We start from the raw sequence: 27,810 nt of genomic DNA, 5'->3' as shown, positions 1-27,810 counted from the left end.
TTTTTTTTTTTTTTTTTTTTTTAACCTATTAACTTTAATGCATAAACACACATAATGCATGGTTCACAAGTTACAATAATACAACATTTTTTAAGGTTATTTAGTTTTTCTTGTATTTCATTTTTTTTTTCATCATAATTTAAAATAACTTTATAATTTTCATTATATTTTTCGTTTTTGTTATTTTTATTATGCGTCTCATTTATATTTTTTTCAAATACTTCATTTTCATTTCTTTCTTGATATTTATAATATAAATTTATGTCTTTTATTTTTTTATTATTATATGATTCATTCATATAATTGCATAAAGAATCTTCTATATAATTATCTTTATTATTAAAGCATTTAATAAAATTAAAGTTTTTTAACTGTTCATAATTTTCATTATAAATATATTTATCAATAGCAATCAATTCACAATGTCTGCATCCATTTTTTGATTCATTTGTTTGATTATATGAACTAGATATAATTTTCTTTTCTTCATTTATTATTAGACAAAATATAGGCATTTCTTTTAATTCTATATGTAAACTTTTCTCAGCCTTAACAAAATCAGAAAAAAAAAAAAAAAAAAAAAATATACATATTTAATTTAAACTTAACATATTATTATATATATTTTTTTATAATTTTTTTGCACTTATGTGTGTGCTTTATTAATTTGTTATTTTATTTAATTTTTTATTTTTATTTTATTATTCCTTTTTTTTTTTTTTTTTTTTTTTTTTNCTTTTTTTTTTTTTTTTTTTTTTGTTACTTCTCTTAATGCTATATTTAAAAAATAAGTTGCTTCTTCTTCATTTAATTGAACCATTTCAATTGATACTAAAATTAATATTAAATGGTCAAAAAACAAATATATTTCATAAAATATTAATTAAAGAAATAATATAACATTATATGTTTCTAATTATAACATTTTGTTACAACTTTGATATTTTTTGTAAATAATTATATCCTTCGTAAATACTAATAATACATAATAAAAAGTAAATATATATATATATATATATAGAAGTTAATTTACATTTCGTTTTATAAGAATCTTTGCATAAAAAAGTAATAAAATTCTTAATTTACATTATCAACAACAAAAAAATAACTATTGAAATATATTATTTATTAATTTAAAAAAAAAAAAAAAAAGAAAAGATTTAAAATGAAAAAAATATAAAAAAAAAATATAAATATCTACACAAAATACTTTTTTTACAATTTTATTTTTTATATAGTAATATCACTTAATTTATAGATTTTAATAAAAATATTATGAAACAAATAATAAAAAAAAAAAAAAAAAAAAAAATACATATATAATGATAAAAATAATAATAATAATTAAAAATAATTAATAATAAAAATTAACTTTTTATTTAAAATTTAAAAAAAATAATAATAGAATAAACAATAATAGCAAAAAAGCAGATATTATATAAAGAATAAAATTTCACTGTACAATAATTAATTATTTGTATGTATATAATATTATCTTATAATAAAAACATTCAAATAAAATTAAAAAAAAAAAAAAAGAAAAAAAAAAATTAATACCCTCCAAATTTTTCAAAAAGGATAATTTTAATATTTTTATGAGACAAAGAAAACACATTTTAGTTTTACCTTTGGAAAGATAATAAAATGAATGTATTTACTTTGAAAAAAAAAAAAAAAAATTATTTTAAATTTTCTCCATATAAGATATAAATAAAAGAAATTATGTTCAAATTTATAAAATTTTGTATTTTAATTTATAAAAAAAAGAATAATAATAAAAATTTTATTCTTATCAGTACTATCAATTTGTAATATGTGTTGTATATATATATATATGTTTGCATATTCATGCTTGGATACGTGAAAAACAAATGATATTTCTAAACTTCCAAATAATAAAATGTATTATAAAAAAAAAAAGGATATTAATTTTTTTTATCCATCAAAGAAAGAAATAATATCTGAATGTAATTTTTTTTCAGCTGTAATTCTAATATCTTCTAATTTTTTTGAAATAACATGAAAAAGAGGTCTTTTAGTAAAATCATATTCTAACATACTTTTTAGCAGATTTGATAATTCACTAGGTAAATCATTTGGAATAGGTAGTACTAACTCACCAGCTGATATTTTACAAAAAACTTCCGAAGCAGATAATCCATCATAAGCAATTTTCTTCGTTAAAGCTTCCCATAAACTGACAGCAAAAGACCAAACATCTGATTCTTTGAAAAATCCTTCTCCTTTTAAAACCTCTGGTGCTGCATAAAAAATATTTCCATACATAGCATATGCAGTTGGGCTATCATTTGGAGAAAAATTTGTAGATAAACCAAAATCGGATATAACAGCATTTTGATTTTCATCTAGTAAAATATTTGATAATTTTATATCTCTATGAAAAAATTGATTAGAATGAATATTATGCATTCCCTCTGCTACTTGTTGAAATATTTTAACTATATTTGGTCTTGATAAATATCTCATATAAGAATTCTTTTTTTTTTCATCTCTATATATATATTTTTCTAAACTACCACCAGGACAATATTGTAATATTAAGGATTCTTCTCCTTCTTTTAAACTGCAAACTCCTATCAATTTTATAACATACCTGCAACCCTGCAAAGAATACAAAATTTTTGCTTCATAATTTCTATATTTCACAGGTGTTGGAAAATAGCGAAAAATTTCTAAATTTGCCATTTTTTTAATTTTTTTATTCCTTTGTAAGGTATCAGAATTATTAATTAATTCTTCTTCACTTTTTTTTTTTCTTTCTTCTTCGTTTTCTTCTTCTTCTTCTACCTCTTCATCTTGAGTAGCCTTTTTTTCTAATTCATAATTAACAAAATTCAAATTTTTATTAATTTTTGATAAAGCATACTTCTGACTAGATCTTGGTGTTGATATGTAACTTTCACAGTATGTCTCTTCATTTAATTGCTTAGGGTTATATAAAAAAATTTTACAAGCAACATACATTCCTTTATATTTTGCTTTGAATACTTGGGCATAACTTCCTCCTCCTATTTTATTTAATATTGTTATATCGATACTGCATATATTTGTGATTTTATTAAAAGAGAATTTTTTACTAGTATTAAAATTGATTGATAAAGGATCTGCATTATCTAAAGAATTCACCAAAAATCGGAATACAGATAAAACAAATTTTCTAACATAGGAATTACTTATATTCAACTTTTTTAACTCTTTATCTGTTAACTTTAATATATGATACCCTCTTATTTTATTTATCTTAAATAAATATGCTTCCTTTTTTAAACCTATCATTTTTAAAAAATTATATAACATATTAACAGACCATTTATTGTAGTCAGAAGCCCTTAATTTTACATCTTCATTAATCATATTAAATTTATCTTCATTTGAAGTTAAATAATCATCAATAAATAAAAAACAATTTTTTTGCCTATCATCATGAGTTTCTGGAAAAGTTGCTCCTCTTAATTTTTTTCTAAGTAATACTTTATCATAATCAAAAAAACTAAACTCTTCTTTTTTATAATAGGATATATTATCCCACTTTTTATTCATACTTGGTCCCAAAACATCCTTCTTTAATATATTTTCATCCTTATTGTTATCATTACTTTTAATATGACTTGGATTATTTTCATGTTCCTGTTTAAGTGAAATATCTCTTTTTTTTTTTTCTTCTAAAATTTCTTTTATAGTCATTCCATTTCCTTTTGTATTCATATATTCTCTCCATTCATTATTCTTCACATAATTCTCTTCATTTTCCATAAACTTCTGAAAAGTTGTAATTTCATTATTTTTAATAACGAAATTATCATTATTTATATTTTCACGAAGTAAATTTTTATATTCATCATTAAGTTTTATATTTAATTTGTTTTGATCCTCTTCTATGTTCTCATCAATATTTTTTAAATTGTCATGATATTTAGAACTTTTTTTTTTAAGAAATATACTTTCAAAATTACCCATGTTATCTTCTTTATTATTATAATTCTCATTATCTTTTTCATTCTTTTTCTCTGCGTTACTTTGTAACTTACTTTCAATAATAAAATCACTATAATTATGTTCTTCATAATTATTAAAGAATTTATTATCTTTTTTTTTTATATTACTTTTCAAATGTAATTCTTGAGAATCTAAGTTCATAAAATTAGATTCTTCTTTCTTATTTTCATTATTAATGTCTTCCATTTCTCTTTTATCATAAGGAAAATTTATAGAATCATTCTGTAAGCTACTTTTATTTAACTTTTCATTATCATTCTTTTGTTTACTCAATATATTTAATGGGCAAATATAACCATTTTTAAGTAATTTGCTATTTAGTATATCTTCTTCTTCATCTTTTACAGAAACATTTTCTTCATCATCTGTATCTAATGATGTAACAATAATATTCATTGGGCTTGAAAAATGAGTAGTTTTGCATTTTTTTTTTCTTCTTATAGAAGTTTTTTCATTTTTCGAAAGAGAATTTTTGTTTAATAACAAATCATTTTTAATGAAATTCATAACTGGAGGTTTTAAATAATTTATAGTATGAGCTGGTGATGTTTTATGTTTACTATTTCTCCTAAAGTTACTTGAAAACATACTTAAATTTTTGATTTTATTTCCTTCTGTAACTTTCTTATCTAAATAATTATTATTTTTGGTGTTATATATAAAGTTGTTTGTTGTTAAATTCTCATTGTATGATTTATCACAAAGAGATGAATAAGCTCCTACGGATTTGTTATCTGATACAGAAGTTGAATTACTTACATTGGTAAATTTTTCTGATACACAAAAATTTGTATCACTTTTTTCTATTTTATCATTTAGTATATCATTATCGTTATTAATGTTACTGTTACATATCTTTAAATTTTTATCGGAATTTTCACTATTTTTATAAGAATCTAGATTTTCACACTTATTTTGTATAATAAAATTATCACTATCACTCATTATCATAACTGATTTAATACTTATGGGACTTCTATAACCAAATTCAGTTGAGTATTCATTATATTTTATAAAATATCCAATAGCATTATTCATTTTATATTCTCCTTCAAATATTACTCTATCATTATATATGAGCATTCCCCATCCATTTCTTACATTATTAAAGGTCTCTCCAACATAATAATATTTTTTATTTTTTTCTTTCTCAGATATATTTAAAGATACGCTAGAAATAGATGAATATGTATCAAATATCTTATTGCATTCTGATGAAGATTTTTTTGTATGTTTATTTTTATTTTCATTTAAATCATTGTAATATTCATTATAAAAATATTCATTAGAAGAATTTGTAACTTTATCTTCCATATTACTTTTTCTTATAACGCTTTGCTCATCATAAGCTTTACTATGATAACTATCTACAGAACATTCTGATTTATAATTAAAAAAATTTTTTTTTCTTAATTTCTCTTCATTATTTTTCATAGATTCTTTTTTAAAATAACAATCATAGTTATATAAATTTTTTATATTATTTCCTTTATGTGAAAATGATGAGTTGAATCTATTAATTTTTTTGTCATTATAAAAATCCTCTTTACTTTTAATTGACTCATCATATTCATAATATATATTTGATATCCTATTACCAGTATATGTATGATATAAAAATTCAGGATTTTCATTTTCAATCAATTCTATATCTATTCCTCCAGTATCATGAACAACTAAACTTTTCACATTTTTTTTTAAAAAAACATCTGATATTATATCACTATTTACTAATCTTGTACTTTTTATATCAGTTTTTTTATTTATATTTGTGTCTATTTTGCTTATCTCATTTTTCATTTTCTCACTGTCATTCTTATTTTCATCTTCTTCATAGTCTTTTTCATATTTTATATTTTTATCATCCTCTTTGTTTTCATCATCTTCTTTTTTATTGTTACGTTTCTCTTCTTCTTCATCAATAATTTTTTTCTTTTCAATCTCTCTATTTTTTTTATGATATACTACTGTTTTATGTATTGGGTTATGTAAATTTTTTACAGTAAAATCATATTCTTTTGATGAACTTTCATATAATAAACTGTTTTTACTTTTTGAACCATTAACATCATCAGACAATTTTTTAAAAATAATATTATCTTTACTTATGATTTTTTTATTTTTTTCTACAAGATATGAAAAGTTATTTTCCTTTTTAACTTCATCTTCATTATTTTTATTATCATTGTATATCATATTTTGAGATATATTTCTAAATATCTTACGAAAAAAGGAAGAATAAAACTTATTGCTTTCCTTTTCATTTTCAATCAAATTTTTTGGTGGCTCTGTTTTAAATCTTCTATTATTCCTTAAAAAATTTTTACTTGAAAATTGCTCATATTTATTTTCATTAAAATTATTATTCAAATTTAAACGTTCGTCTAAATTTTTTAAATTATCAAAATATAATTTATCAACATTGCAAAATAATTTTCTTGATACACCTAAATAAAGTTCACTCATATTTCATTGAAAAAACAGCAATTCATGATTTTATATAAAATATATTGTAATAAATTAAAAAGCCTTAAAATAAGTTCATAAAAATTCCTATTTTAATTTTACATCCATAAAAGTGCATTTTTTGAAAAATTAAAAATTATTTTCTTCAAATTTATTTGTTTATTTCAAATGAAATTAATTAAAAAAAAGAGTTTATGAAAAAAAAAAAAAAAGAAAAATAATAATGGAAAAAATTGTGAAAACTAAATTTAAATATTTCACTTTTCAAGTTTATATAATGAAATTTTAAACAAAAAAAAAAAAAAAAAAATTAATTCTAATAAGATTAAATAAATAAAAATGGACAAATTTTTATAAATCAAAAAATTTTAATGAAAAAATAATAGTTGGAAATTTTAAAACAAAAACAATTAAAATTATATAAAAATTTAAATTAAATTAATTTTTTTTTTTTTTTTTTTTTTTTTTTTTAATTTCTTTTTTCTTTTCTTTTTTTTTTTTTTCTTATTTTTTATATTTTTTTTTCATATATATCATATTTTAATTAATGTACTTTGACATATTTTTATTCATTTTTTATTGCACATATTACTAACATAAAAAAATATTACAAAATAATATGAAACAATAAAATATATAATTAATCATTATTAATATATAAAAAAAAAAAAAAATAATAATAAATTTATTTAGATACAATATTTTTAATTATAATAAATATTTATAAAATTTATGATATATTTTATTTTTATTTTCGAATTGTTGAATTTTTCACATATATATTAAATGAATGTAAAAAATAAGATAAGTTACACTTTTAAAACTTCAAGCTTCTTCTTTTTATATATAATTATTTTTTAATTATATATAAGAATTATTTGTGTTCATATAATAAATAATTTATTTATAAATTTCACATTTAATAAATATGTTCATAATATACTTTAAATTTTTTTTTATGTTTTAATACTGACATATAAATGCTAATAGAATGAAATTATTATTTTATGGACAACTATAAAATTTTAAGAGGAAAATTTTCATTTTTTTTTTTTTTTTTTTTTATATATTAGAAAAATTTATTTTTCTTATATTTTTGCATAAGACTTATCATTCATTTAAATATATATAACTTATTTTTTTTTAATTTTATACGAAAAATATTAATACTCTGGTTTTTTTATACATAAATAAAATTAAATATTTTTGAAGGAATTTAAAATTTCCTCTTTAAAATTTTTTTTAAAAAATTATCATTTAATTTTTTACTTTATTATATTTTTATTTTGGTTACAATATCATTTATATTATTATCCAATATTAAATGAAATTTCCATTTTAAAATTTTATCCAGAAAATTTTCATAAATTAAATTTACTATTAAAATAAAATATAAAATAAGTACTTATATGTATTCATATTATTTTTATTATTAAGCTAAAATAATTATTATTATAAAAATAAATAACAAAATAATTTTATATATTTAATTATGACCAAAATATATATATATATATATATATATATATATATATATATATATATATATCACTTTTTTTTTTTTTTTTTAATTTATAAAAATTTAATAATATGTATTTATGCAATCCCTTTTTTATCTTTAGAGACTACATTTTCATTTTTATTTAAGAATAAATATTCCAAAAAAATTAATTGTGGTATATTAATAAAAAAAAAATTATTATTATACAAATACTTAAACGGGTTTCATTATTCTTTATCTTCAAAAGACATTTCTTTTTTTTTATTTATAAGCATAATGCTATAATAATGAAATATTTAATTAAAATATTACTTTCTTTATTAAAGGAATATCCTTAAAAATGTTAATATATAGAATATATTATTAACGATGGCATACTATAACATTATATAAATATGAATTTAAAAATGAAAAAAGATAAGGAATTTTTTTTTTTTAAAATTCGTATTTTAAAAAAAAAGTAAAAAAAATTTAAAAGTTAAATGGACAAAATATTGAACATCTTTCTTATTTTAACGAATATAATTATTTTTCATGTAGAAAAGAATATTATTTTTTATTTATTAGAATTTTAAAATAATTTAAAGGATAAACTCCATTTTATTTTAAATAAGAATGTCATTTTTTTATATATATATCTTATTTATTCTTAAAAATATAAAAAATATGCAAATATAAAAAAAAGTAAAAATATAGCAATTTAACACTTAAAAATAATATATAAAAAAAAAATTGTTCATTATTCTTTATAAATTTTTTATAACACTTTGAAAAAAAAAAAAAAAAAAAAAAAAAAAAAAATTTATTTTATAATGTACGTATTTTCTTTTAAAATTTAAAAAATATTTAAGGTTTCTTAAAGTGAAGAAACATTTTTTTTTAATAATAATATTTTGTAAATTTTATCAATTAATATATATGCATATATATTTATTAAAGTTTTCCAATATAATGTTAAAATTTTTACAATAAAATTAAAACTTTCGATGTAGTAAAGTATTAGAATAAACACAACTTTCATATTCTCAAAATTAATTTGACTTGCTCTTTACTCTTTTCACATAAATATATATAATAAATGATAAATAGGAATTTACATATTTTTTTTATAAATATATTAAAATGAAAGAATTTAATAAATTAAATATTTATTACGGTAAAAAATACCCTTTTGCATGTAAAACAGTTTATAATATATATATAAACAATATAAGAAAACATAAGTTGAATATTGAAAATATAGAAGAAAAGATACAATTTTTAAATGATGAAAAAGTAGAGGAAATAAAAGTAGAATTTTTAAATGACAATTCATCTGATACAAATTATATATTAAGTAGGGATAAAATATTTGCAAAAAATTTAGATCATATATTGAAGACAAATTTATATTATATTTTATGTGAAAATAAAAAAAACAAAGTTCTGAATGCATATGTTCAAACTCAATATGATGAATGGATTGACTTTTTTAGATATAAAAATTTACAAAAAGATATAGTAAGTATATGTGAATATATTGATAGGCATTTGCATTTAAATACATTTATATCATCTCATTTTTTAACTTTGTCTGATTTATATGTATTTTATGAAATGTATAAATATTTTAACGTAAATAGTTGCTATTTTATAAAGTACTCTAAACAGTACAAAAATATAAATAGATGGTTTAAATTAATAAATTGCCTGCTGAATTTTGAAGACAATGAATTAAGAAATCATTTAAAAGAAGAAAGTGAATTGAAGATATCAGATACAACAAAAGATAATGGAAATCAAGGAATAAAACAGAAAAATATATCTACTTCTTATTCAGGAAAATTAGAAAATGCAGAAGTAGGAAAAGTAGTAACTAGATTTCCACCTGAACCATCAGGTTATTTACATATTGGTCATGCAAAGGCAGCATTTTTAAATAGTTATTATGCAAATATGTATAATGGAAAAATGCTTTTACGATTTGATGATACTAATCCAATACTAGAAGATATTAAATATGAAAAATCTATTATGGAAGATTTGCAAAATTTAGGTTTAAAGTATGAAAAAATTTCGTACACATCTGATTATTTTGATTTATTAGAAGATTACTGTGTAAAATTAATAAGAATGAATAAGGCATATGCAGATGACACAAACGTAGAAGATATGAGAAATCAAAGAGGAGAAGGTATTGAATCTGTAAATAGGGAAAATTCTATTGAGAAAAATTTAGAATTATTTGAAGAAATGAAAAAAGGAACAGAAATTGGTCAAAAAAATTGTATAAGAGCAAAAATAAATATGCAAAGTAAAAATAAGTGTATGAGAGATCCCGTTTTATATAGATGTGTAGTGGATGTTCCACATCATAAACATCATTTTAAATATAAATGTTATCCAACCTATGATTTTGCATGTCCAATAATAGATTCTATAGAAGGTGTAACACATGCTTTAAGAACGAACGAATACAGTGACAGAATTGAACAATATAATTGGGTTATATCTACTTTGCAACTAAGAAAAGTGTCTATTTATGAATTTAGTAGAATATCATTTGTTAGAACGGTTATGTCTAAAAGAAAATTAAAATGGTTTGTTGAAAATAATGTTGTTGATAGTTGGTTGGATCCTCGTATGCCTACCATAAAAGGTATATTAAGAAGAGGGTTAACTAAAGAAGCATTATTTCAGTTTATTTTAGAACAAGGCCCATCTAAATCAGGAAATTTAATGCAATGGGATAAACTGTGGTCTATTAATAAACAAATAATAGATCCAATTGTACCTAGATATGCTGCTGTTGATAAAAAGAAAGCTGTTTTATTAACATTAAGTGATTTGAAAAGTGATATAATTGAAAAACAAAGAGACTTACATATGAAAAATAAATCATTAGGTACATGCAAAATGTATTATACTAACAAGTTTTTGATTGAACTAGAAGATGCAACAACATTATGCGAAAAAGAAGAAATTACTTTAATAAAATTAGGTAATGTTATTATTACTAATATTATTAAAAATGAAGAAAATATAAAAGAAATAATAGCTACTTCTAATTTTCAAGGTGATTTTAAAACTACAAAAAAGAAAATTCATTGGCTACCTTATATTATTGAAAAATTAATTACATGCACTTTATATGAATACGATCATTTAATAACAGTTGATAAATTTGAAAGTGATGATAAAAATGATTGGAAAAATTTTATTAACTATAATAGTAAATTTGAAACAACGGTATATGCTGATCCTGCTATAACTTCTCTAAAAGTTTCAGATAAGTTACAGTTTGAAAGGAGAGGCTATTTTATAGTTGACCAAGTGTGTAACAATCAACTTCATTTAATTAAAATTCCTGATGGAAAATCAAAAAATATGTCTATAATTGGCACAAAAGTAGATCCTAAAAGCTTGGCTGGAACTAAAGATAAGGTTATTAATACTTGTGAAAAAAAAAAAAAAAAATAATAATAAATAAAAATAAGAAAATAAATGTATATAGGTACATATTTCATATCTATAATTATTTACTTTAATTTTATGTAATTTTTACAAAGATTGTTATAAATAATTTTTTTCTCTTTTAAAAAAAAAAATATATGAATATACTTATGTAAGCGAGAACATATGCATGCTACATTTATATTTATTATTTTTTTTTTTTTATATTTTTTTTTTTTTTTTTTTATTAATTAATATTTTGAAACTTAATAATATATGCAAATCTTTTTACTTTAATTACACTTTATGTTACGAAATTATCCGTATTTTATAAAAAACATTGAAATCTTTTTAATTTTTTTTTTTATTTTTATTTTCACATTTCTTCTATTATTCTTTATCTCTTCACTATTAATTATCTTTCATCATTACACTTTTATTAATTTTTACAATAAAATTATTTATTATTTTTCAATTATCACATTTTTTTTTTTTTTTCTATACAAAATAAAATTTTGGAAAATATTTTTCTGAAAATAAAAACATATGAATAAAATTCATATAAGATTATGAAATAGTAGTAAAAATTTAAATATCTCTTTTCCTTTTATTTTCTAACAAAAATTATGAAAGATTATATAAATTATAACTTTGAAGATAATAAAAGTGAGTTGGTTATTATAGTAAATGATAAAAATGAGTTTCAAGAATTACAAACTAGAAAAGTTATGAGAAAAAATAATTTATGGCATAGATCAACATCAATTTTAGTTCTTTCAAAAAATGAACAAAATATTCTTATCTATATACATAAAAGATCTAAAATAAAAGATTACTGTCCTTCTTATTATTCTATTGGATTTGGTGGTGTATTATCAGAAAACGAAAATTTTTTACAAAACGCAGTAAAGGAATTGTATGAAGAAAGTGGTATAGTAAAAAAACCTGAGCAGTTATTTGATTTAGGATTAATAAAATGTGAAACGGAATATATAAAAGCATATGTCAGATGTTATGTAATATATTAAGATATAGTAAATTCATATGATATATTTTTAGGAATTTTTTTAATGAATTTCAGTTTTATCATTTAATTTTTATTCTTTAATTTCCTTTATTATTTTTATTAGTAATGATTTTTTTTTTTTTTTTTTTTTTTTTTTTTTCTACTTAGATTACTTTCATTCACCCAGATTTTCAAACTACACCTCAGTTAAATGAAGTAGAATTTATATCAAAAATTTCCTTAAATGATTTAGATGATTTTGTTAAAAAAGAAGAAGTAACACAAATAAGTAATAATAATAATAATAATAAGTAAAAAGAAAATTTTTTTATATTTTCCTTTTTTTTTTTTTTTATTATTCGTTTATACATTTATGTAGAATAAGCAGATTTAATTGTATTAAAAAATTTCATATATATACATGTGATAACCTTTTTCATATTATATACATCAATCTTTTCATTTTTAATTTGACGCTAATGTTGAAATAGAATATTTAATATAAATAAAATTTTGGAAATTAATATTTATAATTTTATTTTAATTTCCCTTTTTTAATTCCTTAGGCAAAAATGTGTATCATTATTTTAAAGATCAAATAAAAAAAATTAATTTAGATGAAATATATAATATGACCATCTAATGTAACGTTAATTTATATAATGAAAATTAAAAAAGAAAATAACTTTATTTTTTATGTAGATACCTTTTTTTTTTTTTTTTTTTTTTTTTTTTTTTTTTATTATAGTATTTATTCATATTACAATATTTTTTAAGCGATAAATATAAAAATAAGTTTTTTCCTCTTTTTTTAACATTTGAAAATATTATTTATGTTTATGTGTTGCGTCTTTAATAATAAATGGATAGCTCTCTCTTTTGATCTATATTTTACAAAATTAAAAATTATATTTTTTTTTTTTTTCAAATTTAAAATAGAATAAAACATATTATTTTACAAATGAAAATTTTATATGTATGTGATACCAGATTTAGCATTTTCAATTCTAAAGAAAAAAAATACTTATTTAAATATTGGTCATATTCTTTGCAAGATATAATAAATAATAGTAAATCTAGGAATATAAATTTTTGGCTAGTTTGTATAAGTATAAGAGAAATAAAAATAAAATAAAATAAAATAAAGGATAAAATATGCATACATATATATATATATACTAAATGTAGAAATAAACATAATGAACAATGTAAAAATTTCATTTATCATCAATATCTAACTTTGTAATGTTTTTTTTTTTTTTTGTAATTTTTTTTACTTCTATTTTAATTTTTTTTTTTTTTTTTCATCTAGATTTAATAGACTATCTAGACATTTTAAATTTTTCTGATTTGTTTGATTATGAAAATGTGAAAAAAGCTATAGAGAAAATTTCTTATTATTTTCAATTTAATAATAATGATGAAATGAATAACAAAGAAATTACTGTTGATCCCTTATTAGCATTTTTCAAAAGTGCAGAAAGTGTGTATCATATCTAGTATTAATATATATAATTAATTTTTAATATATATATATATTTTTTTATTAAATTCCATTATAAATTATAATATTTAATATATTATTTTAAATATATGTATAAATAAATTTATATGAATCTATAACTTTTATTTTTTCCTTTTTGTTAGACATTGTAAAAATAAAAGAGTGTAATAAAATTATAATACTATCATGCAATATTTATATGTGGGAAAACAAAATTTCTGAATTGAAATTAATAGGAGATACATTTTACACTTACTTATGTGAATTCTATTTTTTTAATAGTAAGCATTTATTATTCTAATGAAAATTCATTATATATGATTGTATCATATTACTATAAAATGTAAAATCTACCTATTTATTTTATTTTTTTTTATTTTATTTTATTTTTTTTTTTGTAGTTGAGAACAATAAAATAAGTGCTATAAACAAAATAGATCAAATCAAAAATGATTTAGATAAGTATTCTAATTTTTTCTTTAAAAATATTAAATTAAATAAAATTAATATTTTACAAATATCAAAAGAAATATTATCTATAAAATTCCTTGTATCTTTTACATTAAATTTAAAAAATGAAGTATATTAATAAAAAAAAAAAAATAATAATAATAAATAAAATATTAAAATTATTAATTTAAAAAAAATAAATATATATATACATTCTCAGTTATTATTTAAATGTGAAGGAATACCACTAATAACAGAGTTAAGTCATTCGTCTTATATTGGTTTAAATAAATTTTCAATTGAATTTGATATAAGAGCGAAAGCTTTAAAGGATGGAATATCACAACATTTAGTTAAATTTTACATTAATTACTTAATTTTTTAAATGTGTATCTTATTTTAAAATTTTTAAATATATCTTTATATATGTATATATAGTACTTCACGTATTTTAAACATATTTTGTGATTTCATCTTCCTCCTACATATATTTTTCATACTATGCTTTTATAAAAATTTTATTTTTCCTTTTTCTCTTTTTAGATCTATGGAATACCAATATTCTTAAGTAGCATATCATTTTATAAAACAAATTTAATTTCATTGTGCTCATTATCCAAAGAATTATATGAAAAGGTAAAAATATTATAAAAATTTAAAATAAGAAATAAAGTTCAATATATATATATATATAATAAAAATAGATATAATAATAATAAACTATTTATAAATATAATTTTTAGGATCAAGTTTTAATACTAAGATCAAATATAAATCCTATTGATTTAAAAATACAGTAAATAAAAAAAAAAAAAAAAAAAAAAAAAAAGTTATAAAACAAAGAAATAAATGAAAGAACTAATCTTATAATTTTTTTTTCTAATCTTATTAATTAGTGAAAAAGAAGTTCGATTCTTGTGGGTAGGAGTTCCTATGATTAAAGATGAAAAATCAATAGCTTTATGCTTACATGTAAATTTATTTTTACTTTATTTCTTAAATAATTATATATATTTATATATACATATAGATGTATTCCTTACATTAGTGTTATATTTATATTTCACTTATATTTGTTATAATTCTCTTTTATATAAAATTTGAAATTATATTTTAATTATGAATAAATTTTAAATGCTTTGTATATTAAAGGGTCTATCAACACAGGAAACTTATTCTCTTTCTATTGAAGAAAGTTTACTAAAAATAGAAACCCCAAAAAACATTTCAGAAACAAAATTAAAAGAAATATTTAATTTTTTAATATTAGTTGATGAATTTAATCCACTGGTAAGTCTAACATATATTTCGACCATATTGATGATATTTTATTAATATAATAATATTTTTTTTTTTTTAAATCTTTCTGTAGGATTATAGTAATCAAAGGTTTGAATATTCTTTTAAGAATTCCAGAAGTTCATTGATAGATACTTTAAATAAACAAAAAAGTTTTAAAAAAAGGTTTTTAAAATAAATCATATACATAATTTTTTCAAAGATGAAAATTTATTTATTTATTTTTTTTGTTTTGTTTTTTTTTTTTATCAGGAAAAAAAAACTTACTATTTTACAAAAAAATATGGACGATGATTTGGAAATACAAAAGGAAATATTACAAAAAAATGACATTCCAAAAAGTAAAGATATAGGAAAAAAAAAAGAAATTATTGACCCAAGATCTCTTCTTTTAGATAATATGAATAAGGCTTTTCAAAAAAACATCATTTAGAAAAAAATAAATGATAACTAAAAATTGTATATAATAGAAATAACTATATTTATATATCCATATGTATATACTTTTTAGATATACTCAAAAACTTTAAAAAAAAAATTTCTACACATATAAATATTTAAAGACCTTAATTTATACATTTTAAAAATAACAGTAAAAATTCATAATTTTTTTTGTAAATACAAATTTTTCAAATAAAAATTTTATTTATTCTTTAATATTATCATTGAAAAAAAATTTTTTTTATCCATAGACCTATATTTTGTTTTTATTTTTTTTTTGTACAAAATTGACCAAAATAACACCTTTCAAATATATATTAATCTTAAAATGTTTGTGTAAAAAATAAAAAAAAAATTAATATAAAAATTATATTAGTAATATTATTTTAATATAAACAAATATATAATTCAAATGTAATATATTATTAAGATATATATTTAAAAAAATATTAATTTTTTTTTTTTCTTTTTTTAATTTAAAATTTATATTAAATACTTAAAAAAAAAAAAAAAAAAAAAAAAAAATGAAAATTTACATTCATTAATATTATTACGAAAAAATTTAAAAAACAAAATAAATGAAAAAAACAATTAGGTATAATCAAACAATTAAATATATAAGTAAAATAAATAATTGATTAAACTAGTAAATAAATTAATATGGATGATAATAAAAATTTAGATTTCGGAAAAAAAAAGGAAAACATAAAATTTTCAAAATTTGTGACATCGTTAAGTTTTATGAAAAAAAATAGGGATGAAGAAGAAAATGTAAAAAAGAAAATTAAATACTCGAATGATGATCATGTATGGATACTCAAAGAATTTGAAGAAAGCGGTAATGAATATTTAAGAAATAAGTTATCACAAAAAAATAAAAACAATGTATCTTTAAATTGTATGGGAAGAAAATCATATAACAATTATAATAATTATGTAAACTTATATAATATAGAAATTCAAAAATTTATAACGTCAGTAAAAAAAAATAAGCCTATAAATTCATTGAGAGATTAAAACATACAATTTTATTGTTATTTCCTTTTGTTGTTTTGTATGTCATTTATTCATTTATATATATATTTATGCAGTTTTATTTTTTATTTTTTTTTTAAAGTTATTGTTTTATATGATCAATCTATATTTTATTTTGTCTACTTTACATAATAATTTTTTTAATATTATATTTAATTTTTTATAAAATAAAAGAAATAGCTATAAATATGTTTTTTTTTGGTTAATAAAAATTAATACTTTTTAAATTTAATGAATTCTTATTTTATTTATATATTATTTTTATTTTTTTTTTTCATATTTGTTATATGTTTTTGTGTAGTCTTTAAACGTATAAATACTTATATAAAAATATATTGTTAATAAAGTTTAATAAGTCTTAAATGAATATATACAACTATAAAGCAAAAAATTAAATGAAATAAAACTTTTGAAAAATTTACATTTTTAATTTCATCTTTAACTTTTTTTTTTTTTTTTTTTATTAAATAAATTTATATAAAAAGAAAGTCTACTTACAAATAAAAAAATTTGTCATTTAATGCAGACTTTCTGAAGTAATTTTTCTCTTTAAACCCAACTTTTACGTGTTCTATACAAAATTAAAAAAAAAAAAAATAAAATAAATAGAAATAATAGTTTCTTCTAATATTTTAAATAATATAAACCAATATGCAAAAAAAATAATAGAAAATTACAATTTGAGGTTATATTTATATCTTTGAGACATATAGCTTTTTTTATAATCATTCATAGTATCAAACCTAAAAAAAAAAAAAAAAAAAAAAAAAAAATGTATATAAATATCTTTTTAAAATAAATTTTGTTTTTCTAAATTTGATTTTATTATTTTATTTTTATCTATTTTTATATATATGTTTCTTATATTTTTAATGAAACAACGAATAATAAATCATACACATTTTTTTCCCTGGGTTCATATAAATATCCAAAAAATTTAAAGGAATTAGTAGAGAATTTAAAAAGATAAAGTCTAGATATAGTTATATAAAGTAAAACGTCCAAAAGACAACATAAAAAACAAATAAGCCATTGAAGTATGGTTAACCCTTTTACATGAAAATGAAAAAAAAAGGAACCAAATTGAATTAAAATAATATGTATTAATAAAATAAGTAGAAAAATTAAGAACATTTTATAATTTTCCTTGATGCAATCAATTAACATCTTGTTTTTTTCTGTATTAATAAAATTATATTTTTTATTGACCTTTTTTTTTTTTGCTTCCCTTTCTCTTTTATTAACACGACTCTTTTTATTTAATATATGATAGTCATTTTTAGTTTTCTTCTTAGCATTTTTCATATTAATAGAATAACTATAATCATTTTTTTCCTGAATTTTATCTTTTATGTTATTTAAATCTCTTCTTTGTTCTAATCCCAATTTATTTATTTCTAATTCTTTTATTAATTGGTTTATATCTGTCGAAAGAATTTTTTTTTCTTTATTTTTTAAGAGATAAAAATATTTATATTCACTATTCTTATATTTACTCCAGTAAATTTTAATTTCTTCAAAAAATGTCCTTACATAAATATATATATAAGAATAAAAGAAGAAAAGAAAAAAAATATTAAACATAATAGTGCTATGCCTATTAGGACTAATATGATATTCCCATTCATTCATTGTTCTATAATCATTTTTAACATCAATGTTATTTTGAATTTTTAAATTTTCTAAATTTTTTTTAAAACGAATACATGATCTAATAGTATAATAAGAATTGGAATGTTGTTTATCTTTTAAAAAAGAAAATTCTGAAAACTCGAAATGTTCTCTTATATCATTTTGTACAAAATTCCACTTTGATTCTGGAATGAAAAGATGACCAAATAAAAAAACAATTAGAAGAATTATGATTTTTGATAAAATTGATGATATAATATTATTCATATCTACTTCTTTGAAAAAATTATAAGAGTTTTTGAATTTTATTCCAGTGCTATAAGAAGATTTTCTATAACAAGATATATAATGAAAAATGACATTTTTAATTAAATAAATATATAGTATTTGAATAGTGCTTAAAAATTCTGATCCATTAACTAAAGTAGATATAATTGAAAAAAGAACAAAAACAGTATAAAATATTATATTGTAATCTATGTATAATCTAATATTTGTTAGGATACAATTAGAGAAACTTTTTAATTTTATATAATCATACAAACTTTTATTTAAAATTATTATATCACAATTCTCTTTATTTATATCTTTACTTCTATTGTCACACACTGTTATATTACAAATTCCATCATGAACTAAATCACTCTGATTAGTTACCAAAGCATTTTTACCATAAATTCTAGATGTTGACAATAATAGTACTAATTCTTTATAAGAACAGTTGTAGAAAAAATTATTATTTAAAACAAAATCATGTGTTATACTCATTTTTGTTATATTTTCTAATACATTTTCATTACTTACATTTAATGTATCACTATTATATTTTTTTATATTTAATATTTCACTTTTATATTTTTTAAAGACAAAATTTTCATTTTCATTATTTATTTTATAAGAATATAAGTTATCATAATCGATAAAATTATTAACATTGTTACTCTTATATTTTTCTGTATATATATCTTCTAAATGATTTTTTTCTTTTTTTCTTATACTATTTGCATTGTCGTAATAATTGAATCTATTTATTTGTTCTATTTTTTTCGAATCATACAATTTTAAATTTTGAAAAAATTTGGGAAAGTTATAAAATATATTATTTATTTGAGTAGAATTTTCTTTTGTAAAAAATTTTACAGTTAAATCATTTTCTTCTAATATTTTATAATCATAGAAAAAATGTTTATTTAATGTCTTTTCTAAAACTAAAATTGATATACAAGTTAAATCTTTTAATTGTAAATGTTTTAAGAAGGTATCATTTATGTTTTTATAAATATTTATGTTGTTAAAACTTTCATCATTATCATATTCTTTTAGGAGCAAATTGTCTTTCTCTTTCTCACTTAGAATTATATCTTTATATGCAAAACAAAGAAGTACATTTTGTTCTTGTTTTTCAATTTTATCAACTTTTTCACTCAACTTTTTTATATCTCTGAATTAAAAAAGAAATTATAAATGATGTAAAACAGAGTAAACTATAATAAAAATTAATAAACAAATAAATAAAATAAGAAAATTAAATAATAAAATTTAAATTATAATAGTATAATTTTTTTTTTTTTTTTTTTTGTTATGAAATATACTTGCACAAAATGTTTCCATTAATATATTGGATACATTTGGGTAAAATGAAACTTGCATATCCTTTAATAAATATTCTTAAAGTATTTAATTTATTTTCTTTATTTATTTTTTCATTTTTTTCCTTTTTTTTTTCTGTCATTATACTATTCATTTTTTTATTACATTTTTCTTTTTCTAATGTATTCCAGTCATCTAAAAATAAACCATCAGAAAAAATATATGAAATAACGTAATCTTGATTATTAGATATTATGTGAAAAATGTCTTTCTTTTCAATAAAATAATCTTCAAAATTTATTTCTAGACATTTAACAAATTTTAATAAGGAAAAATCAACATCTAAGAAATGTTCATTATATTGATATAAGTTACTAGTTGCTAGTATATTTTGAATTAATAAAACAAAAAACAGGTTATTTTTAATATCTTTATTATTGATTTTATCAAATAGTATAACATTATTCTCCGTTTTTATTTTATGTTTGATTAAAATGTTATCAAAAGAAAAGGAAAATTCACAGTTATAAAAAAAAAAAATGCATTTATATTTTATATATCTATCTATATCAATAAATATGGTGTTAGTAAAAATAATATCTTCAAAAGTATTTTTTTTTTTTATTATAAAATTTTCTTTTATAATTTGATTTGAATTTAATGCCAAACAATTTTGTAATAATAATGGCATTTGATCAATAGATAATAATAGGTACTTAAAGATTTCTAATATTATAGAATTTAATAAAAACATAAGTAAATTATATGCAAATGTCTGCATATCATTTTCAACTAGATTAATTAAAAAATGTATTAAAATAAAAAGAATACATAAAGAACAACAAAATATAATTAAAATTACAATATTCTTTGAATAATTATTTATTAACTCTTCTAATATAGTATTTTCTTCAATTTTTTTAAAAGAATTATGAAACATTTGTTTATTTTTACTAACGCATGTAGCTATCATAATACCCATTCCATTTTTAACTATTGAACCTGATAATAATAATGGAGAATAATCATATTTTTTAAAATCATCAGAATATACACTAATTTTATCCTTATTTTTTTCTATTATACTTTTACTGTATTCATTAATTTCTTCATTCAAAAATATTTTATTTTTTGTTTTATTAGATCTTTCTTTTTTATATTTAGAAACATATTCACAGTCTTTTTCAATTGACACTTCATTTTCTTCTTTCTCATATTCTTTTTTATTCATAATTTGTATTTTATTTTCTTTTAATTTTTTTATTTCATTATTTTTTTTTAAATTTTCTTCACTCATTTTTTTAAATTTCATTTTCACTTTTAAATTAAGTATTTCAAAATAATTCAATTTTTTCTTTTTCAATTCACCAACACTTATCTTTTTTTTTTTAGACTTTTCTATCTCATATATAAATTCATCTAAGCTAATTTTTTTTTTTTTTTCGAGTGATTTTAAAATTCTTGATTCATCTACAATCATGTTATTGCTTTTTAGAAGTATCCCATCTGCTGGTACAATATCACCTTTAAATAAATATATAATATCACCAACTAAAATATTTTTTCCATTAATAGAATAAAAATTATTTTCAAAAAATATATAATTCATTAAATTTTTTTTTTTTTCTTCTCTTTCATTTATAACTGTGATATCTTTAAAATTTATATTTTCTCTATTTTCACATCTAACAGATTCTACATTTTCACCTAAATTTATTTTTTTAATTATATTAATTTCTTTTTCTTTAATGGAATCACTTTTATTCTTATCTTCTTTTTTTTCTTTATCTGATATTTCTATTTCTACATCTACATTTTCCTCTTTATCTGAAAATATTTCTTCTATATTAAGTTTTTCTATAAATGAAAAATGTTTATATTTTTCTTTTTCCTTTTTCTCTTCTTTTTCCTCTTTCTCTTCTTTTTCAACTTTTTCTTCTTTTTCATCTTTCTTTTCTTTTTCAACTTTTTCTTCTTTTTCATCTTTCTCTTCTTTTTCAACTTTTTCAACTTTTTCATCTTTTTCAACTTTTTCTTCCTTTTTTTCTTTTTTTTTTGATTCTAATTCTCCTTTTATTGTTATATTATCATATTTGTTTACCACTTCTAACTCACTATTAGAGTTTTTTGAAGAATACGAAAAAGGATCGTATCCTTTATAATTTTCTTGTATATAATTAAAACTATTGAAGTTTTTAAAAAATTCATAATCAAATAGTTCTGTATTAATTCTATTTAAAAAACTTTTTAAAAAAAAATATTTCGAGTATTTTTTTAGTTCAAGAGTTTTCTTACTTTCGTATTTATTTAATTTGGTTTCCTTTTTTGTATTATTTTTAATAAAAGTCCTACACATACAGCTTTCTTTAAAATCATTTATTTTTGATGTTATTGAGCTTAGTCGGTTTTCTTTTAGATAGTGCACTATGGTTAATATTAAAAATCCAGTTGTAACCATTAAGGAAAAAATTATTGACTCAAAAAATTCTGCAAGCAAAAATAAATTTGTAATAATTAAAATATAAAGAGTCAGTAATAATAAAAAAAAAAAAAAAAAAAAAAAAAAAAAAGGTACCTATTACATTATCTCTATCGCATACATATGTTATAAATGTATAAAAGTAAATACAAGACAAAAATATATTTAATGGATAATTTTTTAAATATATTCTAAATACAGATATATATGTGAGAGAAGGTAATGATTGAATAATATTTGAATAATAGTAATATATTCTATAACTATTTATTACATTAATTTTTTTATTAAATGTAAAATAATGATAATTCTTTTTTTTTTTATTATTAATATAAGTAAGCTCATTATTTACTATATTTTCATTATCGACACTTTCATTTTCTATAGATTTATTTTTTGATGTTTCACTCTTTTTATCACTATCATCTATATATTTTAATATTTTTTTAAAAAACGGCAATTTACATTTTTCTAAAAACTTTTCATCGTAATTTTCATCTAAATAAAAATTTAGTCCATTTTCTTTACTAATTATTTCTTCCATTAAATTTCTAGAATTTTGTATTATTTTCAATTCTTTACTATAGTCTTCATCTTTCATATACTTATTAAAAATACTTTTAAAAAATTTAGCATCATAAGTAAATAAATTTTTTGTAATCTCATTTCTCATTTTCTTTAATTAAAAAAAAAAAAAAATAGAAAATTGTTAAAAAGAAACTTATAATGAGTATGAAACTTTAATTAAATAAAAAAAAAAAAAAAAAAAAATCATCTATTTACTTATTATTATTAATCTTCATTTATTACTTCTTTAATATTACTATTATACATCTATTATTTTCTCAGTCTTATTATATATTGTTCTTTATTATTATGTATCACTTATTAGTTATTTCTTTTTTTTTTTTATTTTATTTTTTTTTTTTTATAATCATTCTTATTAGAATTCTTAAAGAATATTAAATTTTAGCTATTTTTATTTATTATTTGCACTAGTATAATAATATCTTATCATTTAATTTTCCTCAAATTGTGTTCTTTTTTTTTAGCTATTTTCATATATAATTTTTTTTTATTGCACACAAAATACCTAATGTTAGAATAAATTTAAATAAAAAAATTACTTTAGAAATTAAAAAAAATAAAAATTAAAATAAATAAAATAACATATAGATTAACAAAAATAATACATATTTTATAAATTTATGTTAAAATTATATGTTTTAAGGTTTTTAATAAAGATTTTATTAGATTAATAAGATAAAAAAAAGTATATAGTTATTCAATTTATTCCATTACATTAAAAAGAAATTAGTATATATATATAGATACTATTATGTTTCGTCATAATTATTTTAAATTATTATTTCTTAATAACTTAGATAATATATATTAAAATATTTTATTTTTTTATTTACTTTCATAAGAAAAATTAATATATATATATATATTAAGATACATTAATAGAAATTTAAGTTTTACATTGAAAAACGATACTATATAAATAATTATAATACATTAATTTTTTATTTTGAATTTATTTCTCAAATTTATGTTAAAATTTATAAATTGAATGTTATTATAATTCACATAATTTTTTAAAATACATAATTATATATTCTTAAATATAAAAGTTTTAATATTTTCCTAAATATAATTTGTGCATACATTTTGATAAAATATAAGTGTGCATTATTTTTTTAAAATGCATATAGAAAGAATTTCTTTTTTTCAATAATTTCTTTTTTTTTTTTTTTTTTTTTTTTATTAATAATTATAATAAAAATAAAATTTTTTCACTAATGGAGAAAGAATTATTCGTGGAGTCTTATATTGGTTTTAATGGAAATATATCTAATAATTTAATTCTAATTAGGAAGGAAAAAAAAATAGATGAGAAAAGTTATAGAGAAAAATTAAGATGCATAGAAGAAGAAGAATTTTTAGAAAATGAGAAAAAGAAAAAATTAAAAGCTGTTTATAATTTAAAAAATATTGATATAAATCATAATTATTATGAGCTAAAAAAAGAAGAGTTGAGATACAACTTTTTTATGATTTATGCTATCGGTACTAATATAATAAAAGAAGATATTTTGAATAACAACAGAACTATATTTAAAAGTGATGAAAATAAAATAAGTAAATTATATGTTGATAAAAGTAATAAATATATTTGCTGCTGCAAAGAGAGTAAATTATTATCAAATATTTATATTTTCGATTTTGAAAATAAAATAAAACCAATTATTTTATCTTTACATAAATTCAAAACATCAGATATTTCAATAAGTAGAGATGGAAAATATTTGTTATCATCAGGTGGAGATGATGATAAATATTTAATTTTAACTCAAATAGAAAATCAAAAATTTATTTATAAGTCATTATCTGATTATTCTTATACCAATATTTCATTTTTTCATAAATCAAATAATTTTATCATAGGTAAGTTTAAAAAAAAAAAAAAAAAAAAAAAATAAATCATTAAATTTTTTTTTTTTTTTTTAAAATAAAATAAATTAACATTATCCTTTTTATTTTTTTTTAAAGCAAAACTAAACAGTATCAAGATATGCTATTATGATTTCTCTAAAAAATTAATGAGTGAAGAAGAAGTAAATACATCTATTTATAAAAGACAATTTATATGCTTAGAATTAAAAGAAAATGATGAATATGCTTATTTAGGAACTACTACAGGTTATATTTATAATTATTAATATATGCATGTATTAATTATTTAAAAAAAAAACAAAATGATAAATAATAACAAACTTGTTATAGGTGATGTGTTAATAGTAAATATAAAAACAAAAGTATTAGAAAAAATTATTCCTGAAAATTATCTATTTAGTAATGGGATAAATGTAATAAAAATTATAGATGACAGTACAATTTTAACAGGTTAAAAAAAAAAAAAAAAAAAATGAAAATAAGTATATAAAGAAAATACATATAAATTTATATGTATGAATATTATTATGACAATATATCTTTAAAAGAATAATAAACTTTTTCATAAGTAGTATTCCTTAAACTTGAAAATTTTTTTTATGCATGTCAATTTTAATAAATCGTTATAATAATTTCTATGTTCTATATTTTTTTTCTTATTTTTTTAAAAAGGTAGTGGAGATGGTTTTGTTAGTTTAATAGATGTAAATGAAAAAAAGGTTATAAAAAAAACAAAGTTATACGGAAGTATTAATTCAATTCAAATGAGAAATAAATCAACTTTATTTGTCAGTATTTATGAAAATATTATATATGTAATGGATATAACTAATAATAATCATTATGTTTTATTATTAATTCATAATAATTATATTAATGATTTTTGTTTTCCTTTTAATTATAACTACATTATGTATACATGTAGTTATAATAGTATAATGGCATGGCAATTTTATGATAAAAAAGTTATATATTTAAAAAATATAGATAAAGGGAAATTCATATACTATGATAAAAAGTTTTTAGATATACCTATAGAAAAAAGAAAAAAATTATGCAGAATAAATAAGTTAGTTAATGAAAGTATTAGCAACACAAATGAATACAGAAAAGATAACTTGGAAAAATATGATAAAATAAATAAAAATTTAATTTGTCATAGTATAAATATAACAAAAGATGGTAAATATGTTGCCTTATCTATACATAATAATATTTACTTATTAACATCTAAATATATGAAAATAATATGTGTAATTTTAAATTCTCATTATGATTTTTGTAATATTTTATGCTTTTATAATGACTATGATTTAATAACTGCTGGAAACAATGGAGATATAAAATTTTGGAAATTTGAAAATAAAAAATACATTAATATTAATGTTATTAATTATCATTCATCTATAATTAATAAAATTATTTTGTACAACAATAAATATGTAACTAAAAAAAAAAAAATTAAAAATTTGAAAATATAATATAAAGAAATAATTATATTTTTACAAATTTTATAAAAAATGTATTTGTTTTATTTTTTTTGAAAGATGAACATTTTAAATATTATTTTTAATTGTCTTTTTTATTAAAATGAATAAATATTCATATATATATATATATACGTATATATTTTTCTTTGTTATGTATATAGTTATGTAGTTGTAGTGAAGATGGTTTGATAACAATATATAATATTGAAGAAAACAAATTAGTTAAAAAGATTATTGATATAAATAACACAAGATATAAACAAATTTCTTTAAATGAAAAATATGATATTTTATTATGTTGTGGTAATAATAATATATTTATGTATTATGATTTGATTAAAAATGATATTGCTAAATATTTTTATTATTCTCCATTTCACAATATCCTTTCTGTTGACATTGATAATAGAGGAAAATATTTTATAACTGGTATTAAATTTGTTTTTTTTTTTAATTTTAAAAAATAGTATATTAAAAGAAAATTTTTTTTTTTTTTTTTTTTTTTTTTTAGGTTCTGATGATTTTAAATTAAGATTATATGAATTCAAAAGTTGCACTTGCTTATATATAGGTATTCTTTAAAATAAAAAAAAGAAAAATAAGATAATTTTAATTATTATTTTATAATATATATATATATATATACTTTTTGTATTTTTTTTTGTATTTTTTTTATTTTATTATTTTTTAGGAACAGCTCATAATGATGTTATAAACAAATGCTTATTTACATTTGATAACCAATACATAGTTTCAGTATCAAAAGATGAAAGTAAATAAAAAAAAAAAAAAATTAATAATACACTAAAATAATAAAATAAAAACTGTTAAAATTTCAAATTAATTTTAATTTTCTGTTGATTAATTGAAAATAATTTAAACTGTACAGGTATAATTTACTGGAAAGTACCTCATGAAATAAAGGAAATAGAATAGATAATAGTTTATAAAAATTTTATCTAAATATAATTTTTTCTTTTTTTTTTTTTTTTTTTTTATTACATATAT

At 17.5% G+C, this 27,810-nt stretch overlaps 8 protein-coding genes across 8 annotated transcripts; 5 read left to right on the top strand and 3 right to left on the bottom strand.

Annotated features, from left to right (window-relative positions):
* Window positions 1-25: 25 nt before the first annotated feature.
* Window positions 26-820, bottom strand: PGAL8A_00260400 (cytidine and deoxycytidylate deaminase, putative; the record flags this gene model as incomplete). Its single annotated transcript, XM_028671351.1, has 2 exons — window positions 26-548; window positions 764-820. Coding segments are annotated over 2 exons (580 nt in total), but the record flags the coding sequence as incomplete, so codon positions are not given.
* Window positions 821-1,935: 1,115 nt separating this feature from the next.
* TKL3 (tyrosine kinase-like protein, putative) lies at window positions 1,936-6,483 on the bottom strand (the record flags this gene model as incomplete). The annotated part of the gene is made up of 1 exon (XM_028671350.1): window positions 1,936-6,483. One exon carries the CDS (start codon window positions 6,481-6,483, stop codon window positions 1,936-1,938), a length of 4,548 nt encoding a protein of 1,515 aa, XP_028528011.1.
* Window positions 6,484-9,106: 2,623 nt separating this feature from the next.
* On the top strand, window positions 9,107-11,443 carry PGAL8A_00260200 (glutamate--tRNA ligase, putative; the record flags this gene model as incomplete). Its single annotated transcript, XM_028671349.1, has 1 exon — window positions 9,107-11,443. One exon carries the CDS (start codon window positions 9,107-9,109, stop codon window positions 11,441-11,443), a length of 2,337 nt encoding a protein of 778 aa, XP_028528010.1.
* A 599-nt stretch (window positions 11,444-12,042) lies between these two features.
* Window positions 12,043-13,065, top strand: PGAL8A_00260100 (conserved Plasmodium protein, unknown function; the record flags this gene model as incomplete). The annotated part of the gene is made up of 3 exons (XM_028671348.1): window positions 12,043-12,420; window positions 12,591-12,711; window positions 12,989-13,065. The coding sequence occupies 3 exons, from the start codon at window positions 12,043-12,045 to the stop codon at window positions 13,063-13,065; spliced, it is 576 nt and encodes a 191-aa protein (XP_028528009.1).
* A 318-nt stretch (window positions 13,066-13,383) lies between these two features.
* Window positions 13,384-16,108, top strand: PGAL8A_00260000 (conserved Plasmodium protein, unknown function; the record flags this gene model as incomplete). The annotated part of the gene is made up of 11 exons (XM_028671347.1): window positions 13,384-13,531; window positions 13,735-13,905; window positions 14,070-14,207; window positions 14,328-14,506; window positions 14,597-14,728; window positions 14,920-15,012; window positions 15,120-15,172; window positions 15,273-15,348; window positions 15,529-15,666; window positions 15,749-15,840; window positions 15,928-16,108. The coding sequence occupies 11 exons, from the start codon at window positions 13,384-13,386 to the stop codon at window positions 16,106-16,108; spliced, it is 1,401 nt and encodes a 466-aa protein (XP_028528008.1).
* Window positions 16,109-16,776: 668 nt separating this feature from the next.
* Window positions 16,777-17,133, top strand: PGAL8A_00259900 (conserved Plasmodium protein, unknown function; the record flags this gene model as incomplete). Its single annotated transcript, XM_028671346.1, has 1 exon — window positions 16,777-17,133. The coding sequence occupies one exon, from the start codon at window positions 16,777-16,779 to the stop codon at window positions 17,131-17,133; it is 357 nt and encodes a 118-aa protein (XP_028528007.1).
* Window positions 17,134-17,700: 567 nt separating this feature from the next.
* PGAL8A_00259800 (E1-E2 ATPase, putative) lies at window positions 17,701-23,525 on the bottom strand (the record flags this gene model as incomplete). The annotated part of the gene is made up of 5 exons (XM_028671345.1): window positions 17,701-17,722; window positions 17,829-17,894; window positions 18,050-20,224; window positions 20,376-22,860; window positions 22,949-23,525. 5 exons carry the CDS (start codon window positions 23,523-23,525, stop codon window positions 17,701-17,703), a joined length of 5,325 nt encoding a protein of 1,774 aa, XP_028528006.1.
* Window positions 23,526-24,657: 1,132 nt separating this feature from the next.
* Window positions 24,658-27,738, top strand: PGAL8A_00259700 (conserved Plasmodium protein, unknown function; the record flags this gene model as incomplete). The annotated part of the gene is made up of 8 exons (XM_028671343.1): window positions 24,658-25,303; window positions 25,409-25,558; window positions 25,643-25,762; window positions 25,985-26,754; window positions 26,964-27,231; window positions 27,314-27,373; window positions 27,494-27,574; window positions 27,692-27,738. 8 exons carry the CDS (start codon window positions 24,658-24,660, stop codon window positions 27,736-27,738), a joined length of 2,142 nt encoding a protein of 713 aa, XP_028528005.1.
* Between the last annotated feature and the right edge of the window lie 72 nt (window positions 27,739-27,810).

This window comes from Plasmodium gallinaceum, assembly GCF_900005855.1.
Source record: "Plasmodium gallinaceum strain 8A genome assembly, contig: PGAL8A_v1_76, whole genome shotgun sequence".
Classification (NCBI taxonomy): domain Eukaryota; phylum Apicomplexa; class Aconoidasida; order Haemosporida; family Plasmodiidae; genus Plasmodium; species Plasmodium gallinaceum.
Note: the sequence above shows the minus strand (reverse complement) of the source record. Positions and strands in the feature narration are given on the sequence as shown.